At 45.5% G+C, this 16,090-nt stretch overlaps 1 protein-coding gene across 2 annotated transcripts in view; it reads left to right on the top strand.

Moving 5' to 3' along the window:
• Positions 1-1,314: 1,314 nt before the first annotated feature.
• N4BP1 (NEDD4 binding protein 1) overlaps positions 1,315-16,090 on the top strand; it is a 65,641-nt gene continuing 50,865 nt past the window's right edge. The window contains exon 1 of one of the 2 annotated variants that reach the window (XM_053582105.1): positions 1,315-1,715. In XM_053582105.1, the coding sequence (XP_053438080.1) occupies positions 1,518-1,715 (198 nt within the window). In that variant the 5' untranslated portion in view covers positions 1,315-1,517. Of the gene's footprint in view, positions 1,716-12,392; positions 12,857-16,090 lie in introns of those variants that run through there. The other variant, XM_053582106.1, reaches the window with a different exon arrangement.

Below are 16,090 nucleotides of genomic sequence, written 5' to 3'. Positions count from 1 at the left end.
GGGCACCAGGAGACCTCACCTGCCTCAGTTTCTGAAACAAATGGAAACCCCCAGCAGCTGTGATCCGTGACAGGTTTTACTAGGGTAATCCCTCTTAGCAAGAACATCCCCCCTTGGCATTTCCAACTACAATGTCTTTAGTTCCTCTTTTTACCCAAATGGAGCAGGATACTGGGCCACAAACTCACTGCGGTTGCATAATCCACACTAAGATTTTCCATGAAAATTAAGCCTTAAATATATTGGTAATTTAGCAATAAGTTAATATTCAGTGAGCACTTACTGTGTTGGGTACTCTATTAATTTTCACAATGGGAAGTAAGTACTATTATCTACATTTTACAGAGGAGGAATTAAGACATGGAGAGTTGAGTAACATTCCCAGGGCTCCTAACGCTAAGTATATCCACGATTTTTAGCCCAAGGGAAGGAAGCCGACACTTCATGTTTTACAAACTGTTTTCATGGACTCAGAAAATACAAAGCCTGGAAAAGACCTTAGACTCTAAGGCTTAAGAAAATTGAGTGTCACTTTTTGTTTCACAGATAGGGAAACAGACCCAGGGAGGAGTTAGGGTTTATTCGCCCACAGTGGGATTTGGGGCGAGTCCCCAACTCCCCACTTGGGTGCTTCTCCGGTAACTCATCCTCCTCCTTCCCTTGCAGAAGAGATCGCTCTCCTAAATTTAATCGTTTTTCGCTTTCCAGTTCTCTATATGCATGTCCATTTTCTCTCTTCCTGTTAGTACTTTTAGTAAAATTAATAAAGAGAGGAAGGAAGAAAGGATGAAGGAAGGGAGAATCAAACCACAAGGAAAGATCCAATCTGCTTATTAATTAATGCGAAACTAGGTAATTCAATTGCTAGAACCCTGCTTTGAGCTTCAAGATGTCTAAGGTCAAATTCAATCTCTGTATGACACTGGGGTCAAAATCTCCTCTTCTGGCTCTGAGTCTCTCTTTTTTTTGGCCAGGGCTGGTTTGAACCCGCCACTTCCAGTATATGGAGCTGGTGCCCTACTTCTTCGAGCCACAGGCGCCGCCCCCTGGCTCTGAGTTTCAATTTCCCCAACTGTACACCCACAAATCTATACATAACAGACAGCCCAAAAAACTTGTGCCCTCATCAAAGAAGGCCTCACGAACCTCCGTTTGCCCTCAACAAACATGGCGACCGAGCGTGACGTAAACTTCCTTCGCCTTCGTCATACCTTTTCTTCCTCCAGGGGGCGACAAGCCTCAATGACGGCTGTGAGCGGGGCGCATGCGCGGCGGCAGCGCCCGTCCCTCGGCGGCGGCGGCTGCGGCGGCGACGGCGACGAAGGGGCGGAGGGGTTTGCCGCCGGCAGTTGCTAAGTTGCGGCGGCCGAAGAGGGATGGACTAGTGTGGCCTGCGGGCGGGCGGCGGGGCGCGGGCAGGGGCGAGGCGGCCAGGGAGGGCCGACGCCGCCGGACGGGCTCGGGTGCCCCGCCAGCACGCTGAGGGGGCGTCGCCGCCGCGGGAGGCCGCGCCCGCCATGTCGGCTCGGGAGGTGCTGGACGAGTTCACGGCGCCCGCCGAGAAGGCGGCGCTGCTGGAGCGGAGCCGTGGCCGCATCGAGAGCCTGTTCGGCGTGAGCCTGGCGGTGCTTGGCGCGCTCGGGGCCGAGGAGCCGCTGCCCGCGCGCATCTGGCTGCAGCTCCGCGGGGCGCAGGAGGCGGTGCACAGCGCCAAGGTGAGTGTGGCCGCCACCCCGCACGCTCGCCTGGGCCCGCGCCCACGGCCTGGGCTGGGACGGGGTCTCCGGACGGCCCCTCCCTGCCGTCCGCGCGGGGACGGAGAGAGCAGCCTTGGCCGGCGAGTCTGTGCGGTCGGCTCGCGAGCCATGTGACCTTGGGCTAGCGGTTCGATCCCGGGACCCTCAGTTTCCCCATTCGTAAAGTGGCGCTGACGGAAGCCCCTACCCGGGAGAGCTGTGGCGAGGGTGGTCGCGGACTGCGCTTGTAAAGCGCCGAGCGGTGTCTGGCGCCGAGCTAGCGCCCGCAAGTGCAGCCTGCGTACCTGCTCCCCGGCCCCCGGGAAGGTGCGCGAGGCCTGCGTCTGGGCCCGCAACCTGCTTGTCCACTGTCTCGGCCTTTTCTCTGCCCCTGTTTCAGGCCTTCCCTACGGGGATCCTGATCCTTGTTCTCGTAGTTCTCCCCGAGAATCGGGGAAAAAAGTGTAATGGTAGTAAAACGCTGAGCTTACTAGTAGGGTTTAAAATAACGTTATTTTTTGTGTCCACGTCCTGTACAGTTAGCATTTATGTAATACTGCACATAGGACGCTACGCTAAGTGTTTTTTTTTTTTTTTTTTTTGTAGAGACAGAGTCTCACTGTACCGCCCTCGGGTAGAGTGCCGTGGCGTCACACGGCTCACAGCAACCTCCAACTCCTGGGCTTAAGCGATTCTCTTGCCTCAGCCTCCGGAGTAGCTGGGACTACAGGCGCCCGCCACAACGCCCGGCTATTTTTTTGTTGCAGTTTGGCCGGGGCTGAGGTTTGAACCCGCCACCCTCGGCATATGGGGCCGGTGCCCTACTCACTGAGCCACAGGCGCCGCCCCTACGCTAAGTGTTTTAGAAGGAATACGCATCCCTTAAATCTAATAAGGTGGATTCCGCCCCCCCCCTTTAAATTACCAGCTGGGGAAACTGAAACTCAGAGTGGTGACTCACCTGTCTAAATCAGCATTTCTCAGTTATACCTCCTCAGCACCTCCACCTCCTCCTGGCCCTTCCCAAGCCAGAAAACAGCAATAAAATATGCCCCTCCTCCCTGGTGACCGGGTTTCTCCAGGTTTTCCCATCTCCTTCCGGTAGGTAGGGCAGTAGGAGTTAGTGTAGAGTGTGTGTCCAGAGGCCTGTGCCTGATCCTTACCTCTCCCAGGGGGTGAGGGGAATCTTTGACATCCCTCACAGATTTCACAGGGCTCTTGAAGAAGCTGAGTAGTAGTTCTGTCTCTTGACGGTCTTAGATTAACAACAAAATCATGGATGCTTGCTTTTAGTATCTTCAGAGGAGATGAGACACTCAGCTGTATGAGTCTTCTCCACAGCTTAACTTCAAACACTGTAGATGTTGCATGAAGTTTGCTTCCCCCTTTGCTTTTCTTCCCAGCTACTCAACACCTCCACTCACCAGGCCTAAAAAATTGGATGTGACTGAGTCCTGTCATTTCTTCTGAAAGTCTCTTATTTACGTTCATTGCTCTCCTTTCCATTGCCTTTGCTACAGTTAGATCCTTATTCTTGGTGTGTCCCTCCCTTGATAACTTGCCTTTACCCTATTGCTCAGTCCCTCCCAGTGGTAGAGTAATGTAACTTGCAGTAGAGGAATCCTCCCACAAAAAGTCATTCTCCTGCCCTGGGACGTACTAGGACCTCACCAGTCACCTGTCTTATTCAGCCTACATGCCTCCTCTGCCTTAGAAAATGCTTATGAATCCAACCCCACCTTATTTTTTCAATGTTCAGTTTCAGCAGCTCTTAGTCCAAACATCCCCTGCAGTCCCACTGCCTCTGCTGTGTTCTGTTGCTCCCATTTCTGCTTTTACTCAAGACTGGCCCCAGGCATGAAAAGTGCTTCCTTTGCTTTGCAGAAAAGTCCTGCCAAACCCACTCGACTCTGGTTCTCTTGGCTGTCCCTGCTACACAGTTTAGCCTGAGCTGACTGGGAAAGGTGTATCTTACAACCTCTTGGTAGTATGTGGCCCTACTTGTTTATCTATGTGATGTGTATTACTCATGATTCAACCCTCCCACTTATAAGAAATCTTTTATTTTTCCCCCATGAAGACTCACCGGTTAGAGTCAAATGCACAATCAGGGCTTTTTTGGTTCTTGCTAATCTGTTTTGGAGTTTGTTTTGCTTTGGGGGGAGAAAGCCACTAACTTGATTTTAAAAATTGAAGAACAAGAAGGCAAACTTGATTCAGCATCTGTAGCATTTTAAACTAGCTGGTAGAGACTCTCAGATCAAAATAAGATGAAGTCAGTTTTCTCATCACCAAGTGATTTACTTTGTTTTGTTGCTTTCAAATGTTATTTCACTGCCTTTTACAAATGCTAGAGTAGAGGAGAATGTGGAGGTTTACTTAGGCCTCCCTTTAGTGGAGAGAGGTGAGATAGGAGCTACTGATAGAAAGTGATAATGTCCAGGGGAGGTGAAAAAAGGCCTCTCTCTGTAAGCGGGGCCACTTTTGTTAAAAGGCGAATTTCTTTCTTTTTTTCTTTTTTTAAACCATAGCTGTGTACATTAGTATGATCGTGGGGCACCATACACTTGGTTCATAGATCGTTTGACACATTTTCATCACATTAGTTAACATAGCTTTTGTAGCATTTTCTTAGTTATTTTGCTAAGACCTTTACATTCCACATTTACTAGGATTCACATATACCCTTGTAAGATGCACCGCAGGTGTAATCCCATTAATCCCCCTCCTTCCCCCTCCCTCCCCTCCCTTTCCCAAAAGGCGAATTTCTTAGCGAATGCAGCACTCTAGCCCAGCTTTGCTGGGAAGATTCCCAGGTACCTGGCATTCCAGATGCGTAGTTGTCAGCAAAGAGCTAGAATACATAGAGTGTCTGGGTAGAAAGTGTCAAGGTCCCCCCAGAGAGTGATGAAGCTTGAGGATCCAGATGCCAGGCTAAGGCCATTAGGATACATCTCACACATTCAGTAAGAAGTCAGAGAGGAGGCGGTGCCTGTGGCTCAAGGGCTAGGGCGCCCGTCCCATATGCCAGAGGTGGTGGGTTCAAACCCAGCCCCGGCCAAAAACCAAAAAAAAACAAGAAGTCAGAGAGGGTTTTGAGAGGGAACAGATTTGCCTTAAACTCTGTGTAGGATAATTTGGAGGCTGAAAGATTTAGCAGTGAAAGGAACATTGCTCCAAGTTAGAGTTGAGGATTATAGGGGCAAGGTTTTCACAAGGACTTGGCAGCTGAGTTGATGTAGAGATTTAGGGGTAAGTCTTAAGTCCAGGTGGCAGGAAGTGTTTGATAACACTGTTGGACTTGTTGCTTGGTGGGGCTACCAGATAGTGGACATTTAAGGAAAACTTCCCATGTACCAAGAAGTACATTAACTGTTGCTTCTTGAGCTCAAGGCACACACAATCTAGTAGGCGAGACCAACACAACACGGAAACAAGTGTATCAGTTGAAGTGTGTACAAGGCCATACTGTAATACAGGAAAGGAAGGGTTGCTCTGCCCAGCTGTGTTTGAAAGGATGAATGGGGCGGCGCCTATGGCTCAGTCGGTAAGGCGCCGGCCCCATATACCGAGGGTGGCAGGTTCAAACCTGGCCCCGGCCAAACTGCAACCAAAAAATAGCCGGGCGTTGTGGCGGGTGCCTGTAGTCCCAGCTACTCGGGAGGCTGAGGCAAGAGAATGGCTTAAGCCCAGGAGTTGGAGGTTGCTGTGAGCTGTGTGAGGCCACGGCACTCTACCAAGGGCCATAAAGTGAGACTCTGTCTCTACAAAAAAAAAAAAAAGGATGAATGGGCGCTTGCCGGAGGACAGTGAGTTCCTAGCAGAGAGGTAAAAGCCTATACAAAAATCACAGGGACATGAAACAATACAGTTTTATCACAGATTCTGTAAGTGTAGGGGGAGAAGGGAGGAAATTGCCAGAGGCCTTTATAAAGGGGCCAGGTCACAAGCCCACAAAATACTTAAGGCCTCCTGAAGAACATGGCTTTGACCCTGCAGGCAGGTAGTGGATAGTCATGGAGGAGGTACAAGAAAAGGAGAGATTTACAATTTCTTTTTTTTTTTTCTTTTTTGTAGAGACAGAGTCTTACTTTATGGCCCTCGGTAGAGTGCCGTGGCGTCACACAGCTTACAGCAACCTCCAACTCCTGGGCTTAAGCGATTCTCTTGCCTCAGCCTCCCGAGTAGCTGGGACTACAGGCGCCCGCCACAACGCCCGGCTATTTTTTGGTTGCAGTTTGGCCGGGGCCAGGTTTGAACCCGCCACCCTCAGTATATGGGGCCAGAGCCTTACTGACTGAGCCACAGGCGCCGCCTGAGATTTACAATTTCTAAAAATGTGTTGACACCTCTCAACTTGCTAATCAATGTGTGTTGTTGCTAGTTTGCAATGAGAGTGTAAGTGTTCTCAACAACTTCTGTGGCCATTCAACATTACTCCAGGGGCTAAAAAGGCAGTGTCTCAGAGTGAGAGGAAAACCAGAAGAGGGCATTGTCCACAGGGGCCCAGAAAGGGGCAGGGCAAACAGCATTCTAGAAGCAGAGGAGTTTGAGTATTGAACTTCAGAGTGAAAATGAAGGTACTGAGGAGCTACTAGCTCCTGTGTCCTTCACAAGGAAAAAGATTCAAGGTGCAAAGCAGGATGGTGATGTCCTTCCAGTCAGGCAGGGGTGGAAAGGGATAAAGTTGAGATTCAGGCCTGGGCAGTGAGATGAGTTAGAATTCTTCTTTTAGACCAGCGATTCTCAACCTGTGGGTGGGGACCCACAGGAACTGTATTAAGGGGCCATGGCATTAGGAAGGTTGAGGACCACTGTTTTAGATCAAAGGACCACACACTGACTCCTTGGAGCCCAGTGGGAGCCTGTGGGAAGTGGCTGGGTGAGAGGAGGAGGGACTGTGGAAAAGTAAGGCATTTGCCCTGCCAGAGCCGGCAAAGCCTGTGCATAAGGTATTAGCCTCTTACACAGTGGTGGGCTCTGTAATTTCTAATCTCATTATCCAAAAAAAGCCAGGAGTCTGGATTTCATTATGTGAATCTGTTGTGTTTGGTTTTTCTAACTGGAAACTAATTTCTGTTTTAAAAACTATACACACTGTGAATTATACTAATAAGCATTTTGTATTCTTTTTAAAGTGTATATTCTAAAAAATAAGACAGAAGGCAGCTATGTGTGCTGGAGGATTCATGAGAAACACACTTATTTTCCCACTTGAAGAAGAGGACAACTGAAGGCCCTAATGGATTGCAGGCTCAGTAAAGTAGAGGGAGGATGTGTTAGGTGCAGTAGAACCCCTGGAAGTGTATTGGGGAAAAAACCCAGAAGGATTGTGGGAATGAAGTAAGGGCCAGGGAGGTTAAACTGCATGAACTTAGAGTGTAACTTGACCCAGAAACTCAAGCAGGTGATATCCCCCCCACCCCACCCCCAGGGATTAGTGTTGCCAGACTCAAGGACTAGAGGTAGAGGGGGCTAAAGTCCAATTGAGCAAGGCAAAATGGGGCCCAGGAAACATTTGTGAATGGGCCGGCCTTATGCTAGGACAGAGAGGCAGGTGAAAGGAGAGCTGCAGCGGATGGACAAAGGAAGGGCAAGACCTTAGACTCTACCTCCACCTAGACTTGGGGTCATGCACCCAAGGATGTGTAAAGATTGGATTGTAAGTATTGGCGAATTCTGGAGTCTTGGATAGGAAGGAGTTCTAAGGGCCAGGGGGTGCTTCCGTGGGCAAAGTGGAAGTATTCCTTATCTTAGGAAGGTGAGAAGAAGATAGGAGGAGATGGAACTGTGAAATATCAGGAGGTACTGAGGTCCCTGGAGGAAGTTGGATGCCAAAGTCAGTCCCTGAGCCAGGAACCTGGCCTGGGGGTTAACAAAGGAAAGAGGAGTGATTGGAGTAAATGGTATGGCTGCTTGTTCCCATTTTCTCTCCATGAATCCTTTGGGTGTTGAATTTGCTGAGCACAGCTGTCCATCAGTTAATATTTTGTTTCAGGCATTACCTTGAAAGTTACTTGGCAGTGTGTAGATAGGTTGAAGCACAGCCAGTGACCTACCAAAGGACCAGTTGGAGGATGTACAAGGAGAGGCATTAGGAGGTCTAATCAGTTTTAAAACATGGAAATTACGTATAGTACACCCAAGAAACTAAGGCAGTCATCCAGTCCATTTTTAATTTGTGAGGAAAAGAAAGAAGAATAAAGGGTCTTTAAGAAGAGCTAGTGGCTGGGCACGGTGACTCATGCCTATAATCCTAGCAATCGCCTGAGCTCATTGAGTTCCAGACCAGCCTGAGCCAGAGCAAGACCCCCATCTCTAAAAATAGGCGGGTGTTGTGGCAGGCACCTGTAGTCCAGATACTCGGGAGGCTGAGACAGGAGAATTGCTTGAGTCCAAGAGTTTGAGGTTGCTGTGAACTGTGACTTCACAGCACTCTACCAAGGGTGACAAAGTGACACTCTGTCTTAAAAAAAAAAAAAAAAAAGAACTAGTTATTGACCTTTTCCCAGTTTTTACTTAAATATTTGTGGAATGAGGGAAGAAAAAGATAAGAATGAAAAAAAAATGTAATTCAAGTAGAAGTGGGCTACAGCTGCCTGGTGCCAGAGGGTTAAAATTAACCCTGTATTGGTTTACTCCCTTTCCAGTTAGAAGAGCTTAGTACCTGGTTTCATGAATGAGTTATTGAACAGTTGATTTGAGGAAATAATTCATAAGTGTAACACTGGATAGTGACGTGGAGTTTTTGTTTTGATTTTACCAGAAAGGAGGTTGGTGACCTTTTGTAGTTCCTAGAATGATGTTTTACTCATTGTGCTTGCAAAGATCAAGTTCTTAAGAAACAATAGTTTGTTCGGTTTCATCTTATGGTTAGTATTTGTGGGGTGTACCAGAATGTTGAAATAAGGAACGCTCACACTGTGTTAGGGTCAAAAGTGATTGCTTATGAATATTTCCTCTTTCCTATCCATTTCCAGCCAGTATTGTAGGATTTTAATTAAATCAAGGGCCTCATCTTGTTCTGTGCTAGCTTTTTACTAAATTGATGTAATCATACGAGATTAGAGGTCTTGAATTTCTTTTTTTTTTTTTTTTTTTTGTAGAGACAGAGTCTCACTATACTGCCCTCTGGTAGAGTGCCGTGGCATCACACGGCTCACAGCAACCTCTAACTCTTGGGCTTACGCGATTCTCTTGCCTCAGCCTCCCAAGCAGCTGGGACTACAGGCGCCCACCACAACGCCCGGCTATTTTTTTTGTTGTTGTTGTTGTTGCAGTTTGGCCGGGGCTGGGTTTGAACCCGCCACCCTCAGCATATGGGCCCGGCGCCCTACTCACTGAGCCACAGGCGCCGCCCGAGGTCTTGAATTTCAAAAACAAAAATATAGGGGGAAAATCCTTGTAGTAATTAATTGTTGTTAAATTTTAAGCAGTTTTTTAAAGAACCAGTTTTTTTTTTAATCAGTTTTTCATGTGGAAACAACATGGGGAAAATATTTTTGCTTAAACTGAATTTTTATTTTATTTCCTTTCTTTTTTTTTGAGACAGAGTCTGTCTTTGTCACGTCGGTAGAGTGCCATGGTGTCATATCTCATAGCAACCTCAAACTCTTGGGCTTAAGCAATCCTCTTGCCTCAGCTGGGACTACCAGCGCCAGCCACAATGCCTGGCTAGTTTTTAAAGATGGGGTCTCACTCTTGCTCACGCTGATTTCAAACTCTTGAGCTCAGGCAATCCACCCACCTTGGCATCCCAGAGTGCTAAGATTACAGGCTTGAGCCATGGCCCCTGGCCTTGAAACTGAATTTTTTTTTAACATATAGTTTATTAGGTTTCCATTTTTTTTTTTGCCTTCACAAAATTAAAGAGGCTTAAAATTTAACAACAATAACAATGTTTAAGATAAGGACTAGAAACAAAAATCTCGTAAAGAATGAAGGAACATAAATACATTCAGAAAAGAAATCCGAGAATTGCTGCATCGAAATATTAAACAATAATAATAATACTGCAAAGAAAGTAACATTCACATTGTCAAATAAGAGTATGTCTATTATAGAATGCTTTAACTCTTGAGATTCAGTATGGAGTCATCAGTTAACTTATTTTTTTTTTAAGTCTCAAAAAATAGACAACTAATGTTTATAAATAAAAGTAAAAGATAATTTGGGGCAGTGCCTATGGCTCAGTGGGTAGGGCGCTGGCCCCCATATACAGAGGGTGGTGAGTTCAAACCTGGCCCCAGCCAACTGCTACAAAAAAATAGCCAGGCCTTGTGGCCGGGGCCTGGGTGCCACCTACTCTGGAGGCTGAGGCAAGAGACTCCCCTAAGCTCAGGAGTTGGAGGTTGCTGTGAACTGTGTGAAGCCACAGCACTCTCCTGAGGGTGATAAAGTGAGACTTTGTCTCTACAAAAAAACAAAAAGTAGAAGATAATTTTAAAAAACGGATCATGCCAAATCTTATAGACAACAGAAAAAGAAGAAATATTTCAAAATCATTCTACTTGATCTGGGTACACCTGGTATTAAAATTGGAGAGAATATATTATTATAAAGGGGAAATTACAAACATATTTCCCCTTTATAATACTTATAAATGAGAATGCAGTATCCCAAGCAACATATTAACAAGTTGAATTAAAAAATAAATGTTTAAGTAATGTACTTGGTCAAAATTGGCATCCCAGAGTCAAGCTGAGATTACAGACTTGAGCCACTGCCCCTGGCCTTGAAACTGAGTTTTTAAAAAGAAATTTCTTTCAAATTAGGGAAGGTTTTGTTTGGTCTTAGTGCAGGCAGAATTAATAATTTACGTTAGTTCATGAAGAAGAACTGTGTGAACAAATTCTCAGCTGAATTTTCTGCATTAAAGTCACTTGGTGTTATGGCACCTCTTGGTTCAAACTAGTTATAACAGTCATCTGAGATCTTTATCCATTCTTGAACCAATATATTTAGTTCTCAATTATATTTCACTATTGACCCTCCCATTTAAAAAATTAAAATAATGAAGTTGTTATTTTGTTGTAGATTATTGTATAAGGTCGGACGATTAAGTTCCCAAACTTATCTTAGAATAAGTATAGAGATAGTTCTCAAAAGATATTCACCTCATTGCTGAAAATGTCTATAGTCACTTTGGAAGTATTACCTTGGGAAGGTATGCATCAACACCAGCGCCTAGGCCACCCTTCAAAGCAATTTTGGAACTCTTTTTTTCTGGACTGACTGTCAGAGCTACTGTCATATGAGGTCTGACAACTAAGTTCTGAAACTCATCCTAAAAAATGTGCTACATACCTCATTGCTGAATAATTATTATAGTTACCAGATGGCCAAGGGGAGTAGAGTGCTTCAAAGGTGTCAGTAATGATGTTCAGCAGTAAAGTATGTAACACTTTTTCTAGGGTGAGTTTCTGGACTCAATTGTCCAAATTTATATCTGTTTTAGTTAGGTAATGGATTTGCCTGCAGTAATAGAAGCCTATAAACATTTTCTTTCATTTAAGAAGGCTAAAGATAAGCAACGGTTACTGCACTTATCTTAGCCACAAGGCCCAAGAAACAATAAGCAACAGTCACTGTACCCTCATGATCACAAAATAACTGCTGCAACTCCAGCCATCTAGTCTCTGTTTAGAGAATGAAGAACTGAAAAGGAGGTAATACCTTTTCGAAAACCCCAGGAGAGTTCTGCTTACCTATCATTGTCCGGAACTATGCCATATGACCACTAGTAGTGTCAAAGAGAGCTAGGAAATGTTCAGGTGCAACTCGGCACATTGCACTGTCCTGAACAAAATCTGGGGTGTTACTACAGAAGCCGAAAGTGGGGCGGCGCCTGTGGCTCAGTCGGTAAGGCGCCGGCCCCATATACCGAGGGTGACAGGCTCAAACCCGGCCCTGGCTGAACTGCAACCAAAAAAATAGCCGGGCGTTGTGGCGGGTGCCTGTAGTCCCAGCTACTCGGGAGACTGAGGCAAGAGAATCATTTAAGCCCAGGAGTTGGAGGTTGCTGTGAGCTGTGTGATGCCATGGCACTCTACCCAGGGCCATAAAGTGAGACTCTGTCTCTACAAAAAAAAAAAAAAGAAGCCGAAAGTGGGTATTGGTAGGCAACAGACAGGGCTGCCACATCACCTATCTCCTTTTTAACGTATACCTTCAATCCCCACCATTTTTTGTTTTGTTTTGTTTTTTTATTTATTATTAAATCCTAGCTGTGTACATGAATGCAATCATGGGCAGTATACACTGGTTTTATAGACCATGTGACAGATTTTCATCACACTGGTTAACATAGCCTTCCTGGCATTTTCTTAGTTACTGTGTTAAGACATTTATATTCTACATTTAGTAAGTTTCACATGTACCCTTGTAAGATGCACCATAAGTGTGATCCCACCAATCACCCTCCCCTCCCCTCACTCTCCCTCTTCCCCATATTCTTAGGTTATAACTGAGTTATAGCTTTCATATGAAAGCCATAAATTAGAGTACATTGGATACTTTTTCTTTGTTTTGTTTTAATAAACGGGAATGTAAAAAGGGGTGAGGGCTGCCTCTGATTTTTAGTGTTCTTTTTTTTTAATTAAAATGTAATTTTTTTTTTTTTTTTTTTTTTTTTTTTTGAGACAGAGTTTCTCTCCATCGCCCTGGGGTTGAGTGCCATGGCATTGTAGCTCAGAGCACCCTCAAATTCTTGGGCTCAGGCAATTCTCATCTTCGCCTCCCACCACAACACAGGCTAGTTTTTCTATTTTTAGTAGAGACAGGGTCTCCCTTTGCTGAGGATGGTCTTGAACTGAGCTCAGGCAGCCCATGTACCTCAGCCTCCCAGAGTGCTAGAATTATAGGCGTGAGCCACCTCACCTGTCCTAAAATATAATTTTTAAAACATGAGCATAAGGCAGGGTACCATTGCTCACACCAGTAACCCCAGCATTCCAGGAAGTTTGAGACCAGCCTGGCCAAAAGAAGAAAAAGAAAAATTATCCCATGTGGCATAGCATGCACCTACAGTAGTCTCAGCTGCTCAGGAAGCTGGGGGTGAGAGGATTGCTTGAACCCAGGAGTTCCAGCTGCAGGAACTATTATTCCTATCACAAAAAAAGGTAAGCAAATATTTACAATACTTTTTAGGGAACCAGCTGCATTGGAACTGGTTCAAGGAGCACTGGGGGAAATCAGTATGGGTACTAAAAAAAGAGTGTCTGAATAGGATTGCTAGGTTGGATACAAAACTGGTTAATGACCTTCTGAGAATGTGGGAATAACAAATTCAGCTTTTCCTGCTATACATATTTGAATATACTTCTGACACCAGATGTGTGGGAATTTTTCTCTGAACCTTGATTTTGCCAGAAGCTGTAAAAGTACAACCCTACCTCCACTAGCCCCTCAGGAATTTTGATGTAGGGTTTGAAAACATAGTTCCAGCTTCTTTCTTAGGAATCATCCCTACTTCCTGGGGCTGTATTTGCGGTCCTGATCCTGTGACCACTCTGTCAGGTAGGGGTAAAAATGAGGTGATATGGAGAAGAAAGGAGAAATTATAGTGATACCAGGATAATCCTCAAATATCCCAGTTCTCTAGACTTTTACCGTAATCCCTTCTACCCTTACTTTCCTAACTGTATCCTCTATTACAGTGGTTCTCAACCTGTGGGTCGCGACCCACAGGAACTGTATTAAAGGTTCATGTCAATAGGAAGGTTGAGAACCACTGCCATATTAGGACTTTATCTACAGGTTTTGGTTTTATAATACGAGTAGGAGAAGTATTCCTTGGCTAGACATAACATCCACTCTCCTAAAATATTGAGGTAAAGGAGATACAGCTTTACCTGAAGCCTGTTTAAACATCGATGTGTATAACTGTCAGCCTTTACCTTTATGTTCTCTGGTTCTTGGTATCTCGTCATTGCCCTGGTCAGGGCCTCACCAGTGGCTCTGGGGCAACACAGATGGTGCTTGGGTGCCCATATCAAAGAGTTGCAGGGGTTTCTCTTTGCCACCTCCTGACCATTGTATCCACTTTGCATCTCCACCCCAGGGTTGAGCAAAGGAACCCTGCCTTTGGCATTCTTTTTTTTTTTTTTTTAGAGATAGAGTCTCACTTTATCGCCCTCCGTAGAGTGCTTTAGCGTCACAGCTCACGGCAACCTCCAGCTCTTGGGCTTAGTTGATTCTCTTGCCTCAGCCTCCGGAGTAGCTGGGACTACAGGTACCCACCACAACACCCGGCTATTTTTTTTTTTGCAGTTTGGCAAGGGCCGTGTTTGAACCCACCACCCTCCGTATATGGGGCCAGCACCCTACTCCCTGAGCCACAGGCGTCACCCACCTTTGGCATTCTTTATCTTGACTATTGCCCCAGGTAATTTCAAATTAAATTTCTCATTGTGGTCTTTGCCCTCTGGCTTGAAGTTTCTCCAAACTGGGGTATATTAATGATGGAACCAGGTGGCTCTCTCTTAGGGCTCAGCCTTTGGCAGTGTTGTATTAAGACTTTTGTTTTAACCTCATCAATTCCTATTTTATTCACCTCATTTCTTAATAACCATCTAAAGATTTTTACCCTGCTGAGATAAGCCCTGTGACGCTCCCCTTTCTTTTTCCTCTTAATATCATCTCAACAATATTTTCTTTATTTATTGTATTTCTTAATGGCCATTTAAAAAATATTCACCTTCCTGGAAGGAGTCCTTTTGCTGTCCTCATTCTCTTATTAACTTTTTATTAGCATCTGTGAGACCTAGGAAGGGAACCTAAGGCTGCAAATCTGATAAGATTTCCTGAATTTTTTCAGTTTTGCTGCAGTAAGTTATATTGGGAGTTCCACACTAAAAGGGTGCTCCTAGAATACTCCGTGGGTGAATGAATGCCCAGACATGAAGCCATGCCACGTGGCTTGCACACAAGGCACCTCAGCTGCTTCATCTGAGGCTGTTCTACTTGGCATTTATAAGGGGAGTTGGGCTGTCCCTCTTCTTAGAGTAAACAGGCTTACAGTGGCTTTTATCCAGTCTATCAGGCTGGCTCTTCCTCAAGAATCACCTCCTGGGTGTCTGGGTGGCCTGTAGCCATCTGATTGTTCCGCAGTGAGCTGTGAGTCCCGCATTGCCAAAACATGCTCCTGCACTCTGCGTCATCATAAAGATGCTTACACACCCACACTTAGTCACTCTCAAAATCGACTTCAGTAAAGGCTCTTCAGGAAGCTGACGCCAATCACAGAATGAAGCAGTTGCTTCACATGATAGATACCCTTTGTAGGATCTAGAGAAAACTTTCTGCTTCCCCTCTGAAGGTTCTCTGAAAATCAAATGACAAAAAGGCAGATTAATGGGAGAAAGGACATACAAACTTACTAATGTGAAGTAGTAGGAAGAGATCAGTGATTCCCTCAATACCCCAGTGGGACACAAAACTTGTATGTTCTTTCCGAGGGGAGGGAGAAGATAGTGAATGTAGACAGTTCTTTTGAGGGGCAGCAGAGCCAGAAAGAGGCATTTGTACTGTGTGGGGGAGTACAGAGAGCTGACACTAAAGAACCAAGTTCCCGGAAGGCTTAACAAGCCAGGACTTTTAAAGGCAGGGGCACATTTCAGGCTGGCACAATCATAAAAGCAATACTTGGAGGTTTTGCATTGGCCTGGCCCAAAAAGGTGGAATATCCTGAACTGGGGCCTCAGGGCCCTCTGGGTCATAAGTGGAGTCAGAGATTTTTGGAATGTAAAGATGGGTGTGACTGGTCCCCTCAGGAAGACTAGTAGAACAAAGAACAATCAGGGTTCAGTTCCCCCTTATCTGCATTTTCTGTCTTTCAGAATGCTTGTTAAGATGTTGTATTTTTAGTTTCCATAGGGAAACAAAACCCTTCCTGACTGGCTGGCTTGGCCCTTGTTCTCTCTGACTACCTGTTCACTTTTCAAGGCTAATGGCTACCAGGTGTAGAGAACTTCTCCTGAAAAGACTCAAGATTTTCCTTTTATTTCCATGCTTAGGGGGTTCAGCATACCCCTAAAAGGGGTTCCTGCTGCATTTCATTGTCATTTCCTTACTCATCTGGTGAACCATCTCTCTGGGACTTGGATCTATCTCTTAATTACATTGGTGACTTTTACTGTTAGTAACTGCAACGTAACTGCCTCTTCATACCATGAGTGACCATGGCCACCCAGGAACCAAAAGTTTCTCATCCCTTACCCTTTTAGCCCTTTTCTTCCAAAACCACATTTCTGTGCCCCAGGGTTGTTTTAAGCTTATCCTAATTCTGAGAATATAGACTTAGCTACTCCTTTTGTACTCTTAAACCGTAAGAGGGGGGTTTTCCCATACAGCAG

Source organism: Nycticebus coucang, chromosome 2 (genome assembly GCF_027406575.1).
Source record: "Nycticebus coucang isolate mNycCou1 chromosome 2, mNycCou1.pri, whole genome shotgun sequence".
Classification (NCBI taxonomy): Eukaryota; Metazoa; Chordata; class Mammalia; order Primates; family Lorisidae; genus Nycticebus; species Nycticebus coucang.
Note: the sequence above shows the minus strand (reverse complement) of the source record. Positions and strands in the feature narration are given on the sequence as shown.